The sequence below is a fragment of the Callithrix jacchus genome, chromosome 3, assembly GCF_049354715.1.
Source record: "Callithrix jacchus isolate 240 chromosome 3, calJac240_pri, whole genome shotgun sequence".
Taxonomy (NCBI): domain Eukaryota; kingdom Metazoa; phylum Chordata; class Mammalia; order Primates; family Cebidae; genus Callithrix; species Callithrix jacchus.
Window position 1 is genome coordinate 168990863 of NC_133504.1, and position 17322 is coordinate 169008184.

Consider the following 17322-nt stretch of genomic DNA (forward strand, 5'->3'; position numbering starts at 1 on the left):
CTTACCCAAGCACTGTCTGGAGCAGTGCATGTGGAAGCAGAGGAAGTAGAAAGCAGAATCTCTGCCTTTCAATAGCTTGCAGTCTTTTCTTACTAAGGTTCAATAAGAAGGTGATAAGTCAGGTGAGAATTAGGACAAGTCTGTTAGCAAAATAAGAATAGTACAGAACAAGAAGCCATTCGAACGAGGAGGAATGTGAGTGAAAGGCTGGAATAGGTAGGTACATTGGCGAGGCAGTCAGAAATTCCATGTTCAGGGAATGTGGGAAAGGGGCGAGGATACCGCCAAAGGTGTCTGCATGCTCTGGGGAAAGGGACAATGAGGCTGTGACATGGAGCCACACCAAAAGGGGAGGCAGGCCAATGGACCAACCATGGAGACCCAAGAGACCTGGATCCCGACAGGAGGCAAATCTTAAGGAAAGGATGATGCCATGAAGATGGGAACAGAGAGCGATTATCCTGGATATTTAGTACTGTGTGAGGTAGAATAAGGAAATAAAGAAGGGAAAACCAGCCCAGAAAACTGTTGCATTTCTTCAGGATCCTGATTTTGAAAATTCTTGCTTGTCAACGACCTCTTTTCTGGCTGCCCCCTAGAAATGTAATCAAAATTTTAGACACTGAGTTCACATACAAAAGCTTATGAGGCAACATATACAAGAAAAAAGAAGCTATCTAAACAAGAAATGAAGCTTCTTTTTTATACTGTTAGCCCAATTTTTAGAATTTAGTTCCATGTCCATTTTCAAGATTTTTAGTGATAAACTCTCAGGTTATTATTATTTTTTAAATGGAGTCTCGCTCTGTTGCCCAGGCTGCAGTGCAGTGCAGTGGTGTGATCTCAGCTCACTGCAACCTCTGCCTCCTGGGCTCAAGCAATTCTCTTGCCTCAGCCTCACATTATTTTTTAAGGGAAATAAGACTGACTCTTCCATTGCTTGTTCAAGTACCCTCTGTGAGCCATTCTGGAAACAAAGAATATCCCCACATTTGAGGTTCATGGCCAGCTTCACTTCCCTCCATGCCATTGCAGTGGTGTGATTTGCACACTGGCTGGACTCATATATGCGTTTCCTCTAATGGGCTTTGTGTGGTTCGGCTGGGCTTGGACGCCAGCATCAACAAGCCCGATAAAACCCGGCAGTTATCCACGCCTCCATTTCTGATTGTATTTCATAATGTGTTGATATTTCTAGGCTAATCTTGCACAACTACTGAGAGATTCTCAGGACCGAAATAAACATCTGGGAGAAGAAATTAAAGAACTTCAGCAAAGGCTTGGAGAAGTCCAGGGTGACAACAAGGTACTGTGAGTATTTGCAGAGAAACAGCTCTGCTGCAAAACTGTGCGTTAGAGGTTTGTGTATTGCACATCGGAAAAATGTAGTGCAGCATTTGTCGAAAAGTTTGTTATAGATTTTTAAATTTATAATGGAAATTTGCAGTTAGCATATCTTTTTACATTCCCTTTGTGTGTATGCATTCCTGTATATGTGTGTTTCTCAGTGGCTCTAAAATATTGCCACAGCCCATTGTAGAAGTTTCATTACGTTCAGCTTGGTGGTGAATAGCACTGTGGTGGAGGGCAAAATAAAACCCAAATGCTATACCTCCCCCTTCTATACAAATAATGGATTTGTGGCTCAGATGATTGGAATTATTCACATTCGGTTTTGAATTTTAAGTAGTCGTCCTACTAATTATGTTCACATAACCAATTTATTTTATTGCTAAATTTGGCAATTTGTATGGAACATTACTCAAAATCCACTGCTTGGTATTAATCAAACTCCCCTGTTGGCAACGTTAATTATAAAATATGAACTCATAAACTCCCAACTAAATGTGTGCACTCCCTCTCCCAACTGAAGCTATGAACAAAAGTACAATTGAGAAAGGAAAGAAAAACTACTGAAGTTTAATTCTGTCCCCCAGAATCATTTCCTGTTTTGCCAAGATTGATTCATTTCCAGCTCCTTGCCAGAGGCAGCTTTTGCAACAGAGATGGCATTGGAGGTTGACTCAAGAAAACTACAGTGTGTGTGTGTACACGTGTGTGTGTGCACTTGTGTGTGTGTTGGGGGGAGTAGTTCTTAGGGAAATGTTTTTAGATGTTACCAAATTGCTTGACAAATGATGGTGACTTTCATCATTGCTGGAAGTTGTTAGTTATTAGAAGGAGCCATTTTGAAAAAGGCTTACTCTAAACAATGCGTAGAATTGCCTGGGTTGTCCAGAGAACTCTTCCGTAACAAGATATCAGAGAGGGCCCTGCATACAGCTGGCTTGAGAGGCCTGACTTGAGGGCATATATGCATCTAGTAAGCCTTCTTTACACAGCTTCTTCTCCACTTAACTAGCCTTAAATTTTTTAACCTCTTGGATTTAACATAAATTTGAAAAATTAGGCTCTACTGTTCCTGGTCATAAAATAGAGGGTGGGAAAGAATGTCCAGGAAAGGTTCTAATTTACACTGGACAAGCTTATCTGGCCCCTCGTGTGGTTTTATGCATCATTAAAAGGAGTTAGGCTCTGTAACCTAGGTGTTTGGTCAATTAAGGACCAACCTTAGTCACTTCCTCAAGTGATAATAGCAGGGCAAGATTTTCTAGAGAATTAAACAAAATGTATGTACTAGTTTTCTTTAAGCCTATGAAAATTCTGGAGAAGTTTATAAACCCATGAAATACTGAAACATAGGCCGGGCGCGGTGGCTCAAGCCTGTAATCCCAGCACTTTGGGAGGCCGAGGCGGGTGGATCACAAGGTCAAGAGATCGAGACCATCCTGGTCAACATGGTGAAACCCCGTCTCTACTAAAAAATATACAAAAAATTAGCTGGGCATGGTGGCGCGTGCCTGTAATCCCAGCTACTCAGGAGGCTGAGGCAGGAGAATTGCCTGAACCCAGGAGGCGGAGGTTGCCGTGAGCCGAGATCGTGCCATTGCACTCCAGCCTGGGTAACAAGCGCGAAACTCCATCTCAAAAAAAAAACAAACAAAAAAAAGAAATACTGAAACATATTTAAGATGTGACTTTCGGATCTGTGACTCCTCTTGACCGACTGATACAGATTTTTTCTGTTTTATTTTATTTTTTTCCTGAGCTACCCCCTCCCCCAACTTTCCTAAATATGCTATTGTCTCATCTTTTGGTTACTTTTAATTTTTCTTTTGCCTTTTAGGCATGAGAATTTTAGGAATTGATGTTTGCAACTGATAGTTCACGGAAACAATAAAGGGAGAGCAGTCAGGCGTGGTGGTGCACATCTATAGTCCCAGCTACTCAGGAGGCGGAGGCCGGGATGATTGTCTGAGCCCAGGAGGTTGAGGCTGCAGTGAGCCTTGATCATGCCAATGTAGTCTAGCAAGGGTGACGGAGTGAGACCCCATCTCTTTTAAAAAGAGAAAAAAGAAAGGGAGGGCCTGTGTGTGGGTGTGGTAGTGTGTGTGCAAGAGCATGTGTGTGTATGGAACACTGAGCACAGATTGTCACAGTCTGAACTTGGTGATCTGCGTGCTCTCTGGGTCTGGATTCCAGTACCCGGGCACATTCATCAAACTTTGTCTTCTCACCTTAGGTTTAGAATTTAGTGACTCCTATTCATGGCCTGTGAAGAAATTTGCCTACCGAAAGGGGTAGGGGGAGGATGTTCTGTTGTTGAGCATACCTCCCCATTTCAGTGTCTGGCCTCTCTCCCTCAAAAAGAAAAAAAGGCTAACTGCAGTGAGCCCCAGAGATTTCATTTATTCTCATTTGCCTGTAAAGTTACAGGGCTGGTTTATTTTCAGGCTCGTGTGAGTCATGATCATCCTTCCCCCAACCCCCACCTGGAGGCCAGATTACTCATTCCATAATGATACCAGGCTTGCTTGAGAACCTCAGAAGCCCCTGTTCCCAGGTAGCTGTGACTGTGTGGTAGAGAACGAGTTAATCCTTCCGTTTGTTTAAAAAATTAATTCTGACACTTTCTGCTCCAACACTTTCTGCATTCAGCTCTACCTCTGGGTGCACTAGGCCTCCATGATCACGGTGTGTTAGGCCCCCATGACCTGATCCCTACTGATTTCTACAGCCACATCCTTGCTGCTGGTCACCCCATACTTGAGCAGTAGAGTGCGAATTTCAGCCCCTTTGCTGTGCTACACTGCCCATGGTCACAGGACCTTTGCACCTGCCATCACTGAATCTGGAATACTCTTCCCCTTTATTTCCCCTGCAAGCATCTGCTCGTCTCCCAGGTCATAGGTCAAATGCAGTCTTCTCCAGCTCTTAGGCATCAGTCCCATGCAGGCTGCAATGCCCTGCTCTGCCCCTCTGCTCACACTTGTGTAGCACCACCAGCCCCAAGGGTAAGCTCTCTGAGGGCCAAATTTCCAACTGTATCCTATAAATTAGTATTCTTAGTTCCTGATTTATAGATATTATATAATCTCTACTGAAGGAATGGAATAGAATAAATGAATGAATGAAATGAAAAGGGAATGAGAAGAAGAGCAAAAGGATTCAAGGAAGAGAAAGAGAAAAAGAAAAAAAGCATGCAAGAAATAAACAGACCGGTTGCCATCTGATTGTCATCAGCACTTTGTAGAATAAGTAGTTTAGACATTTGGAGAAAGGAATTAGAAAAGCAAACTGTTCCACAGGGGTGGAACTAACCCCAGATACGTGCCTTTGAGAAGCTTCTGTGGAGAGAGCGGAGGGTCAGTTGCTGAGCCCTGGGGGACAAAGAATGAGTGTCCTGCTCATTGGCTGGTTCAAGTCTGTTAAATTCAAGAATACTTAATCATTGTTGTTTTTGGACTCTTAACTCTGAGGCCAAACAGCAGGGCTGATGGCGGCATTTTATGAGTGACTGTTAAAGTGGAAGATTTTTTATCTCTGAGTTGCCATTTTAACTGATGACCCTTATCCATATTTTGGGAAGCCCAGATTCTAGATGTTAAGTACATTTGAAAAACAAGGTGATAGGAAATTACTTGCCTTGGCTATTTTAGGGTAGACTAATTTTTCCATTTGTTCAGCTAGAGCCTTGTAACCCTACGGGCCATAAAGCATTTCCAAACAGCCTCTTGAAAGATTTGTTGCCACCCTGGCTTCCAAGCAGCTTAGCTCTCACATGGGGCAGGGGTGGGGTTCTTGTGCCAGCATGGGTGTCCTGTGATGGGGGGGGGCTGTGTGATCGATTTCCTCCTGCCATCTCTGTCTAGTTCCTAAGAATTTCTCAGGCTCCCAAACTAACACAAACTCCCAAGCCAAACCAGAGGAGAGATGTGAAAAGGGAAACCTCCTAGATACCCTCCCTTCCTTAAAAATTACAGCTCTTAAAGATTAACAAGGAAAGAGGAGGCCTCCAGGGAAAGAAGGGCTCATGAAGCCACGCATTACCCTGGAAAAGCTTTGCACGTTGCCCAGGGCTCTCAGCATGTCAGTCTGTGAGGAATGAGGAGAGACTCAGGCAGTGCTGGGACTGCGGAGACAGCTGCAGCTCCCCTTGGCCAGACCCAGAGGTTGGCCTGCTTCCTCTTCTGGGCGTTAAGAAAAGAGTAGTTTCAGGGAACAGAGATCAGGCGGAAAAACGGGGTCTCCGAGAACTTAAGGATAAGTCAAACAGCAGAACTAGCAGAGGACATCTGAATCACAAAGACAGCAGTCCTTCCTTATCTGTGGGATACTTTCCAAGATGCCCAGCGGATGCCTGAAACCTGGGTTAGTGCAGAACCCAGTTGCCATCAGTCAGAGCCAATTTCTCTCATGTCTTCTACCTACAAACGCGATGCCTTTTCCATCTTCACCGAACACTTCCGCACTGTGGCCGCAGCTTTTGTAGTTGAGGTGCAGCAGCAAAACTAGCACAGATTTCTCCTTTCTTCTTTACAATTTCATGGATAAAAGATTAGTTCTTATTGTAGATCTCAGCAACCTCCGCATATGATTTTTTTTTCCTTAAATTGAGAACTTTCACCTTTTCACTTAAAAGAAGCACTATATGGCTTCTCTTTGGCATGTCCAAGTTGTCAGTGTCACTGTTCTTGTGTTTGGGGTCAGTATTGATTTTATATTTTTACTTATTTATTTTTTTGAGACAGAGTCTTGCTCTGTTGCCAGGCTGGAGTGCAGTGATGCAATCTCAGCTCACTGCAATCTCCACCTCCTGGGTTCAAGCAATTCTCCTGCCTCAGCCTCCTGAGTAGCTGGGACTACAGGCACGTGCCACCACACCCAGCTAATTTTTGTATTTTTAGTAGAGACAGGGTTTCATTACGTTGGCCAGGATGGTCTCGATCTCTTGACCTCATGATCCACCGGGCTTGGCCTCCCAAAGAGCTGGGATTACAGGTGTGAGTCACCACACTTGGCCAGGTTATTATTAAGTAAAATAAGAGTCCCTTGAACACACTGCGATACCATGACAGTTGATCTGATACCTGAGATGGCTACCCAGTGAGTAAGGGGTGGGTAGCGTAGACAGCAGGGACCCTGGACAAAGGAAGGATTTGCACGTCTCCAGCATGCCTGGGTGGGATGGACCAGGACATGAGATTTCATCATCATCTATTCAGAATGGCACACACTATAAGTCTTATGAATTTTTTATTTCTGGGATTTTTCATTTAATATTTCCAGACCATGGCTGACCGCAGGTAACCGATACCAAGGATTAGGGGGGCCACTGTACCCAGAAGTGTGCTCGTGAACCAGCTATCTCAAAGAAGAAGCCTGACGTGTAACATTTTGCCAGTGTCTGTTTGATAAATACTGGTACCATGACAAACGTCAGCTTACCAAAGTGAACTCACTGAACTTGGAAAGATTTGCACTCCAGGAAAAGACAGCTCCAGGCTGTCTCTGTGAAGTGGAGAGTATAGTGTGGCCCAGGAGCTTCATCTTTTAAAATCGTCAGGCCCAGGTTTATGTTCTCATTCTACCAGTTACTGTCTGTGGCTTTGGGCAAGTCAATTTTCTCTCTAGGCCTCAGTTTCCTCGTACTGTAAAATGGCAGTAGTAATACCTCTCATAGAATTGCTTAATCATTTATCCACCACATCATTTGTACCCCACATAATTGGGGACATACTACATGCTAATTAAACATTCTAGCAGCTAAGGACACATCAAGGAATAAGAAAGACAAGGTACTAGTTATCATGGCACTTACATTCTAGTTGGGGAATAGATAACAAGAACATAAAATACATAAGTAATTTCATCAGACGGTGCTTAGTACTGAGAAGAAAAGAAAACAGGACAATGAGATTGAACGATTTAGGGATGGAGATGCATGCAATATCGTTTGTCAAAGATGCTGTGTGGTGCCTAACACCTAGCAAGCACTTAACAGAAGGTAAGTGTTGCTGTTACCTTTAGCACAACATAGGCCCATATTGACTTAGAATCCCCTTGTGCAAGAATTCCACCAGAAATCTTAAGATCTTCCTCCTTATGGATCAGCTATTCCCAGTGAGCTAGATATGTGCCCCCTCCCAGTAGAGACAATGATCCTGCTGAGACACCTGGCATGTGGCAGATGGATCCCCAAAAGTCAGCCCTCCTCGTCACCAGCCTCGACTTTGCCAGCATCAGGCATGATTGCTTTGGTGCCAAGCTCCTGGGAACTTTCTTGCATTTTGTGTGTCCCTTGTGGAATAAGCACCTAATAGGAGACCCCAGAAGCGGCAACTCGGGTTCCCACTGGGACGGATGACAGTTGGTCTTTTGTCTGTTTGCTTTAAAGATTATGGCACTTTCGTGCAGAGAACCAGTAATATGGTGTAATGTGTTCAAAAGCAAGGAAGTTCGCGGGAGGCGGATGCTCCTACCAGTGTCATGCATTTACACTTCTGGGCCCCTGCTGGCAAATTTAAATTTAGCTCTTGTGATATTGCATAAACACAGGGTTTTGCCCTTAATAATGAGCTTTATGTGACATCAGCTGAAGGTCTTTAGGTACCTCTGTTTTATGTGGCGTTGGTTTCATAAAATGATGGAGACTTTCTGTGAACGTATCTCAGCTGACATGGAACTTTTGGATGAATTTGGCAAGCAGACCAATTAACAAACAGCTACAAGCCAATAAAGACAGACCAATGAGTGTGCAGGTGACAAATTAAAGTACACTTCATTAAAAAGGAGTGTTCAGCTGTGAATGTTTGTAATGGTCCAGCATGAGGGATAAGAGAGCTCTTTGGAAGCTGTTTCACTTTATGCTTCAAAGGGAGCAGAGAGGTCCTAGCCTGCAAGAAACTCAAATGAAGATGGCACTCTAATGAAAAGCTCTTACCTTGGGGCACTATAGAAATTAATTATGAGGAATTACAATGAGAGAGAAGGGCCCTTCACTGTATCCCTGCCCGCACCCCTGGGCCCCATCATGTCTTACTCTACCCGGCATCTTGATTATGAACTATAGGCGGTGCTCAGTGAGTCTTGTTCAGCAGTCTCTAATGTTTTGTTCTTAAGTGAACCGGATACACTTGGTCTTCAGATACCTTACTTGAGTCTGTCGTGGCTTACATGAGCTCACAGTATGGGTAGACCTTGTGACCGAAACAGCATGGGTTTTCAGATATTCGTCCCATAGGCTGGAGCATCGCACTTCTTAGTGAACTGACTCTGAAAGTTAGCTCTGCCCAACACTTACTTTATCATACACCATGTCCAAATTACACACTAAAATAAAAATAAATCAGAGCTTCTTTAAAACTGCTTGATGGGACCCTATAAAGATTTTGGCTCTGGGAACAACATGTGCTGAACTATCTAACTGTAATTCAGGGGCTTCTTAGCTGTGTGATCTGGGGACAATTGTTTGACTTCTTTGTGCCTCAGTTGTTCTCATCTGTACAACGGAGATAGCAGTAGTACCTCCCTCAAGGAGGTTGGTTTGGTGCAATTAATTTCAACATGTATTTGTTGAGGATGGACTGTCTGGTCTAGGGCTAGCAGCAAACAATACCAATGAGTTCCTGCTCCTGTGGGGGTTTCATTCTAGTGGGGGCAGATGGACAGTGAGCAAATAAATCATATTTCACAGACTCTGAGAAGCACAGTGTTTCACATTTGGACATCTCTGATACCGTTGGTGTTACGTAGTTATGATTGGCACTTTTATTCTTTTTAGAGGTACACAGTGTTCGCTCTTAAAGTTGATGGAATCTTATATTTGATGAAAATAATATGTCATGAGTATAACGTGTCAGGAGGTGATAAGTGCTAAGTGAAAAACTAAAGCAGGAAGAGGGGCTAGAGAGTGAAGCCCGGGTGGGAGGGGATGCTGTTTGGATCTGGTGGTCAGGGAAGGCCTGCTGCTCATGTGCGTGGCGCAGAGCCCTGAAGGAAGTGTGGTGGGAGGGGTCAGATATAAGGACGAGGGATGTGAAATCCAAAGACCCTTGGAGGGGAGCGAGTTTAGGATGTCAGAGGGTTGGTGGGGGGAGGCGGGCAGTGTGCCTTTAGTGAGGACTAAATAAGGAAAGTTCTATAAAGCAGTTGACACAGAGCACATTTTCTTTTTTTGGTGAAACAGAGTTTCGCTCTTATTGCCCAGCCTAAAATGCAATGGTGAGACCTTGGCTCACTGCAGCCTCCACCTCCTGTGTTCCAGCAATTCTCCTGCCTCAGTCTCCCAAGTAGCTGGGATTACAGACACCTGCCACCATGCCCGGCTAATTTTTTGTGTTTTTAGTAGAGATGGGATTTCACCATGTTGGCCAGGCTGGTCTCGAACTCCTGACCTCAGGTAATACACCAGCCTTGGCCTCCCAAAGTGCTGAGATTACAGGCATGAGCCACTGCGCCTGGCCGAGCATAGAGCACATTCTCTAGGGGAACTGCTGTGTGGGGATTGTTGCCACAGTTGTGAAGAAAGGGAGCACAGCATAGACTTCAGAGCCCTGAACTGCCAGGCTCAATTCCTGACTGCCATTTATAAGATCTGTGACATAGGCAAGCTTCTCATGTGCAAATAAGGATAGCAACAATACCCGCTAGGGTGCTTGGTGGACTTAAATGGGTGGATGGGAATCAGCACGTAGGACTGTGCATGGAATGGCGCCTTAGTGCTAAGTGCTACCTGGCCAAAAGCTTTGGGGCGAGGGTACTGTGGCCCACTGAGTTTTTTGTTTGTTTGTTTTTTGTTTTGAGATGGAGTCTTGCTCTGTCACCCAGGCTGGAGTGCAGTGGTGTGATGTCAGCTCACTGCATCCTCCACCTCCTGGGTTCAAGCAATTCAACTGCCTCAGCCTCCAGAGTAGCTGGGACTACAGGCACACACCACCATGCCCAGCCTAGTTTTCGTATTTTTAGTAGAGATGGGGTTTCACTATGTTGGCCAGGCTGTCCTCAAACTCCTGACCTCAAGTGATCCACCCGTCAGCCTCCCAAAGTGCTGGGATTACAGGTGCCACACCCAACCTGGCCCACTGATTTGTACATGGTTCCCAGTGGGCCCCAGTGCCCTCGCCTTGAAGCTTTGGGCCAGTTAACACTGGCTTCAGAGCCCTATGCCAACCTCTCAGGGGCTTCTCCACTATAAAGAGATGACAGTGTCTGCCTCTGAGAGTTGTGGGAGCACTGAATGAGGGCTTCCTGTTTACTAGATCTAAGAAGGATGCCAGACACAATTGTGGAGCCCAAGGTATTTTAGTGCATATGACAAGCGAGGTTTGTGCCATGATGGAGCTGACAGTGGGGTGGACACAAGCAGATGAATGCAATTATTTCTGGTGAGTATGATGAAGACAGGGAGGCAGGGTAGTGTGGATTGAGAGTGGCGTGGGGATGAATGCCTCTAGTGATGATGGAAGGCTTCAGAGAGGGGGGATTTGATCTGACCTGAATGAGACAAAAGAAACAGCTCTGGAAAGACCTGTGAGCAGGTTCTCCCAAAGGCAGAGGGCGTGCAAAGGCCCAGGGGCAGACATGAGAGTGGCATGTTTAGGACAAGGGAGGGAAGCCGGCATGGCTGGAGCACAGACATAGCGGAATGGTTAGAAATGGGGTCAGAAGGCAGGTGGCAGCCAGTCATGTTGAACCTCTTCAGCCCTGGTAGAGGCTCTGTGTGGAGCTCAGTGCTGCGATGAGCCACTGGGGGTGTCTGTCGATGGTGTAAGGAAAGCTGCTGGCACATTGCTCACTTGGACCCCACTGGGAACTGGGAGACAGCCATATCCACACTAATGAGTGTGCCTGATCATCTCCAGGATGAAAACTACTGTTTTGATTTAAGTGACAAATTCTTTTGTTTGAAACTAGAACTAGAATGTCATATAAATCTAGGAATTTGGACTCTGGTGTACACAGTAGATGGCCCACTTGGAGCCTTTTAGTCTTTCATGTCCAGTTTTATGGAAGGTATTTCCAAAAGGTCAAGGGGCACTTGGAGAGGATGTGGAGAAAACCAACAGGAAAAACAATAATAGGCAGGGTCTTGTTTATGGAACTGCCCTGCACAGCGCCACTCCAGATGAATGCTTAATAAATGCCTTTCGGTGCTGACCGCTCCCTGGTGTGCCATCTGCAGCAGTACATGAGGACTGGGGGCAGGGAAGGACTAGCATCCACTTCCTGTTAATGATTCTTTCATCTGACCCTCCCAGTAGCCCTGGCAAATTGACAGCCACTGTGTAAGAATTGTAACCATGCCAACTGTAACTGGGGATTGCACTTTGAAAGCTCGTGAAGTTCCACAGACAGTGGTCATTGCCTTGTATCTTCCCATTGTGGGAATGTGATCTCCGCTGATGGAATTGTGCAGTGCACAGCCTGGGCAGCTGTCCATGACTATCCTGTCTACAAGATGGATTTTATCCCTTTTTGTTTTTTTTAAAGAAGTCACATGTGGCCCACCAAGGTTAGAGGGCTTGCCAAGGGCACATAGCTAGGATTAGCAGAAGCTGGATCTGAACACAGATAACACCCGGAGAATAGCTGCTCCTGCACCTGGCTGCCTCTCACTGTCGGGTGAAACAGATTCAGGCAAATGAAAATAGGATGAGGCAGAGAATGTTCAGGGCTGCGAGAGACAAAGGCTGAGACGAGATCAAGGAGGGAGCAAGTCATTCTGACTTGGGAGGCTTGGGCAGGCCTCATGGAGGACAGATTGAGCAGGTCCTTGGCCGAGTTGGGGGCAGGGCACCCAGAAGCCATTTTACCACATTGTTTTGCGGCCTTGTCCCTCAGCCACATCCCAGCTGCAGCTGCGCCTCATCCGCAAGCTGACAACTCACACCCATAATTCATTCATAAACATTTATTTCTATCTAAATCAGCAACCGAATGCATCCATTGGTGGTGGTGCGGGCGCTGTGCAAGGCACTGATCCACTTTGTGGGCTGGCACAGGGAGGCTGGCTGTGCAGTTTTGATGGCCCTGTTTGAGGAAATTAAGTGCCCTAAGCGGTTGCTTCATAGCCGTTTTCCAAGGTGGAAAAGCAACATTGTTTGCCTGTGCTGCACAGATAAGGCTGACTCGGGAGCTCTGCTTTCTCCAGCTTAGAAGAAAGGTCGGGCTTCCCTAGTGGGCTTCTGTGTGGGGAAACATACGTGGATGATGATGATGATGATGATGATTCCAATAATCATAAGAGCCCCTAACATTTAGTATTTATTTATTAGACATATTATATCCTCCAGGGCCTGTGCTAAGTATCGACGAGAAGTCCCATCTTCTCTTACTTAGGGTTCGATTCTGAAGTCAGCATGGAAGAGGCAGAAACTTGGATGTAGCCAAAATCCCCCCCGATGGTCCCTTGAAATTGTCCAAAACTTCCAGAGTTTGTGTATGCTTCAGAATAATAGTGCTCTGTAAAAATAAAACAGTGTGACTTTGCATAAATGTATTATCAGTCTGTCTCTCCCCTCATTCCCCAGCAGGGATATTGAGCATAGGTATTGGGAGAATCACACAGTGTTCCGGGTTATTTCTCTCTCATCCTTTTTTTCCCCTTCTTTTAATCACCAAACTCATCTGTACGAGGAATTGAACTCCCCTGACTTCAGTGTTCTTTTAACGCAACCGCACTCTCTCATGTCATACTTAATAGCACTTCTCCGAGGCTACAGTTCTACTGCTGTGTTTCTACAGAGGAGGAGACTGAGGCTCCGAGAAGTTTAGACAAGGTCCTGAGACTGCACAGCTCACAGACTGTGGAGCCAGGATGCACGCCCTAGGTGGGCCAACTCCAGCGCACACCAGCTGTCAGCTGGGAAGGCAGGAACTTTCTCCCCGGGGTTCTGCCGTGCCCCGTGCAGTGACCTCCTTAGACCCCCTCAGCTACCGCACTTGAGTTTCAGACCCAACTAATGGACCAGCTATTACCCACTTGGGCCTCACTTTTAACAATAAGTGTTTCAACCAGTCCAGCCCTGAGATTTAGCAGCTGATACTGTATGCACATTAAACACCAAATGATTGTTAACATATTTATTGAAGCTTAACAGGCATCCAATATATGAAAGATGACTCTCTTATATGGCTGTCAGACCTCAATAAACATGTTTAATACTTAATTGGCATTAAGGAAACATAATCGTGCAATTCTAAATTAAGTGCTCAGTGAAGCATATTGGGAATGGAAAACCACAGTGTTTTATTACTTAAAGTTCAGGCGGTCAGTATGGCTTTTCATAGACCAAGAAAAATACCCTGCGTTTGAAGACACGACCTGAGCCTCCTGTTGGCCTCATACCGAAAGGCAGGAATTTTCTTGTTCCTAGACCCTTGGATCTGATAGACATTTTTTAATTTGGCTTGCTGTTTGCCTTCCTGTGTATCTACTTTTGGGGATCTGATGTCCCAAGCCAAGAGCTATGTGATGTGATAAGGTTTTGCATATCAGCTTTCAGTGGAATTGCCAGTTTCGCTACAAATTTGTTCTGTGAAGTCACTGCAAATGACTAGACTAGTGAATACTGAGCCATTGCTCCTAGGAGAAGTGCAAGATGAGGTTCCTTTAAGCCTCTGGTCACAACATTTTTGCCAAGTTGATCAGTCATAACCTTGTTTTATGTGTGTTTCTGTTTAAAGTAACCTTATTTGACATATATGGTTAATTCATGAACAGTGAACTGAGTTCAACAGCACCGTCACTCATGCCTGGAGGAAGCTTCTTTACACACCTATCATCTCCATTAGGTACTTACTATTTAGAGCACTAAGTACAAGCACTTCCAGCACTTCAGCACTACACCTGGGGGCCACTTTAAACAGCAAAGTCACCAGTGCAAAGCATAAAAATGTGACAAATGTAGCGACACGCACTAGATCCTGAAAGGGACATTTGTTTGCAATCCAAGGGCTGAAACAAGAAGGCAGAATGTGGCCTTGTTTGACCTCCGTGGGAATGTGTGTGTCAGGCGACTCTAATTTTTTGCCACTCTCTGCATGTCTGACAATGACCATGAAAGCACTACAAATATTGATTTTGGAGTTAAAAATAACTTTCAGCAAGTAAGCAGATTCACAAATTCAGAATCCATGGATAATGAGGATCGAGTGTAACCAGATTCCAGCAAGTGCAGCCATCTGCACATCTAAGCGTCCTGCATCTTCTGCCTGCCTTTGCACGGTCTGTTCCACCTGCCTGGGACACTGTCCACCCAGTCCCAGTGGTGCTTTTGCTCTTGGTAGGGACACAGTAAATATTTGTGGAGTTCAACTGCGTACTTTTCAAATAAGGACCCAAAGTAAGTGTCATTTGAAAATGCACTTTACTTTTCTTTAGTCATCATTTCTTTCAAAGTTCCTTGCTGTTATTTATTATTTCAATTTAGTTAATATTCTCCCTTGGCTTGAATTAACTTCCTATCTCTCACCTGCCCATAAATCCTTCAGAGACTCTGAAAATTAAGCCATTTTCTCGACTGGCAACGAATCCCTTAAGATTCATGCAGAAACAAGGAAGAGCATGCCCCCCGCAGGCACTCCGGCTGGGTCAGATCTGTGTGACAGTGTAAAACTGTCCCCAGCATCCCATTCATATATGAAACCCATCCACATCGTCCCTACACGGAGGTGTGGAATCAGACTTAAAACCTCCATGAAAGAAACATTGGGAAGCGCTGCTGTAACTTTTGAAAGTCACTGTTCAGTGGCGATCCTTGGCGTTGTGATGGGCAGGTAGGGTGCTCTGAGACCATTGGGGTCTTCATGGGCCTCTCACACCATTTCCATTGCAGCCCCAAGACGGTTTGGAGCTGCAGGTGAGGTCTTGGCTCTGGAGTCCAGGAAAGCTATGGGTTCTGCAGGTTCCTTTGGAAAATTATGTTTTGGAAAACTGGAATTTTACTCCTGAGGATTTTAAAACATAAATAAAGGTATATTCTGAAATTCATGCAGTGAATAAATCTTTTAGAAGTTAGAAAGTAACAAGCAGAAAGCAACAGTCTCACCATCACCAAAATATACACATTTTAAATATTTGAGTGCATTTGGTCATTTTCTGTGTATGTGTGTGTGTGTGTGTGAGAGAGAGAGAGAGAGAGAGAGAGAGAGCGAGAGAAAGAGAGTTCTTAGTATAATTTTAGTCATACTGCATAGAAACATTAGTATTCTTTTTCCCTCCATTTAACATGGCATCATAAACATGTCTTCTGCTGTTACCTAGTTCACATAATAAGCCTCATTTCAGACCGCTGCAAATAGGCCACTTGACTGGTTGCACTGTGGTTTGCTAAGCATTCTACTACTGCTAAGCATTGTTTTTAGTTAGTTTTTTTTTTTTTTAACTCTGTAAATAACAGTGCAGTCCACTTTTGGATATTTTCCTAAAGTTAGCAGTCTGGGATTATTTTTAGCCCAGATTTTTAGAAGTAGAGTTACTGGGTCATTGGGTGGGGACATTTTTAAGGCTCTTGATAACATCACCTCACTGTTGACGCGTGTGGGAGTGTGCCCATCTCAGCAGATCATCCAGCATTGGGTTATGATTTTTGAATCTTGGCTAAATGTTAATGGGAACCCTGTAGCAATGCTCCACCAGACATCCAGCTTAGAGTGCCTGGGCCTTAAAGAGTGTGTACATGTGTATACTAAATACAATCTATATTTTTAATTTTTAAAAAAATTGATGTCACTAGCAAGTAATTGTTTTGCACTTTCCCCAGCATTTCTTGAAAGTGTCTTATCTCCCAAAAGTTTCTTAGTGTCCTTTGGTTTTTATTTGGATCTGTTTATTCTCTGTCCCTTTTGCTTTTTCTACCAATGGACAATGCAGCTCTTGAGGATGACGATTGCTAAACAAAGGCTCGGAGATGAAGAAATCGGCGTGCGACACTTTGCAGCCCATGAGCGTGAAGACTTGGTTCAGCAGCTGGAGAGAGCTAAGGAACAGGTTCTCACCAACATTTATTCAGAGTGGGGGATGCGTTTGCACAGCTGGACACAACACACACAAGAGTGGACCATGCTGTGTCCCATTTCTCAGAGTGTGGGATGCCTGGGATGCATGTTGAATGCCTTTACTTACTCGGCACTGCACTAGGGTCCCAAGCTGACTCTTGGGTTTCTGGTCTCCAGCAGGCAGGTCTGCTCCCTGACATTGGGTACCATTGTTCTGAACACAACAAGAAACCTTCCTCCTACCCAGGATAGACAGGGAGAGAACAACACGTGACAAACTGGCCTTACTTTGCAAGTTTCTGCTAAAATGCTGAGCAAATGCCTTTTCGGCAAAATCTCAACAAGTGCAGAGCCCTAGTTAGGTAAAAACTAAGAGAGCCTGGGCTTCCTTTCCTCCTCTTACTAACTGAAGAGCAGAACAAGATTTCTGGGTCTAGAGCAGATTTGAAAAAGTGTGGATCTGTCAGACGCTGGCAGCTGCAGGGCACCCTAAAGAAGGCGAGGTTCTGTTCTGGTTTTCCAAGCTGCTGCACCTCTCCTATCTTAGATATAATATGCGTCTGGCCGGAAGTTGTCCTCTCGCTTTTAGCTGTTACCGCATCCCAGTGTGTGGGGCTTATGGTTTTAGGGCATGCGGCTGGTATTAATAAGTTTTGTAAAAATCAGTCAACCAAGTGGGAGGCTCCATCTCTAGCTGTAAAGCCGGTGCCTGAGGAACATCTTGAGTAGGGGCTCTCCCTGTGGTTTCAGATTGAGTCTCTGGAGCACGACCTGCAGGCCTCTGTGGACGAGCTTCAGGATGTTAAGGAAGAACGGTCTTCCTACCAGGACAAAGTGGAGAGGCTCAACCAAGAGCTGAACCATATCCTGAGTGGGCATGAGAACCGCATCATTGACGTGGATGCCCTGTGCATGGAGAACAGGCAAGTGGCCAGGCCCAGGCCTGTGCATGGGAAGAAGGCTGGCTCTGTATAGGCCTGC

At 45.1% G+C, this 17322-nt stretch overlaps 1 protein-coding gene across 4 annotated transcripts in view; it reads left to right on the forward strand.

Moving 5' to 3' along the window:
• CCDC149 (coiled-coil domain containing 149) overlaps window positions 1-17322 on the forward strand; it is a 112233-nt gene that overhangs the window by 59488 nt on the left and 35423 nt on the right. For all 4 annotated transcript variants that reach the window (XM_078367418.1, XM_078367419.1, XM_035293948.3 and 1 more), the window contains exons 4-6: window positions 1199-1306; window positions 16217-16333; window positions 17092-17264. In XM_078367418.1, coding sequence (XP_078223544.1) covers window positions 1199-1306; window positions 16217-16333; window positions 17092-17264 — 398 coding nt within the window. The remainder of the gene's footprint in view (window positions 1-1198; window positions 1307-16216; window positions 16334-17091; window positions 17265-17322) is intronic.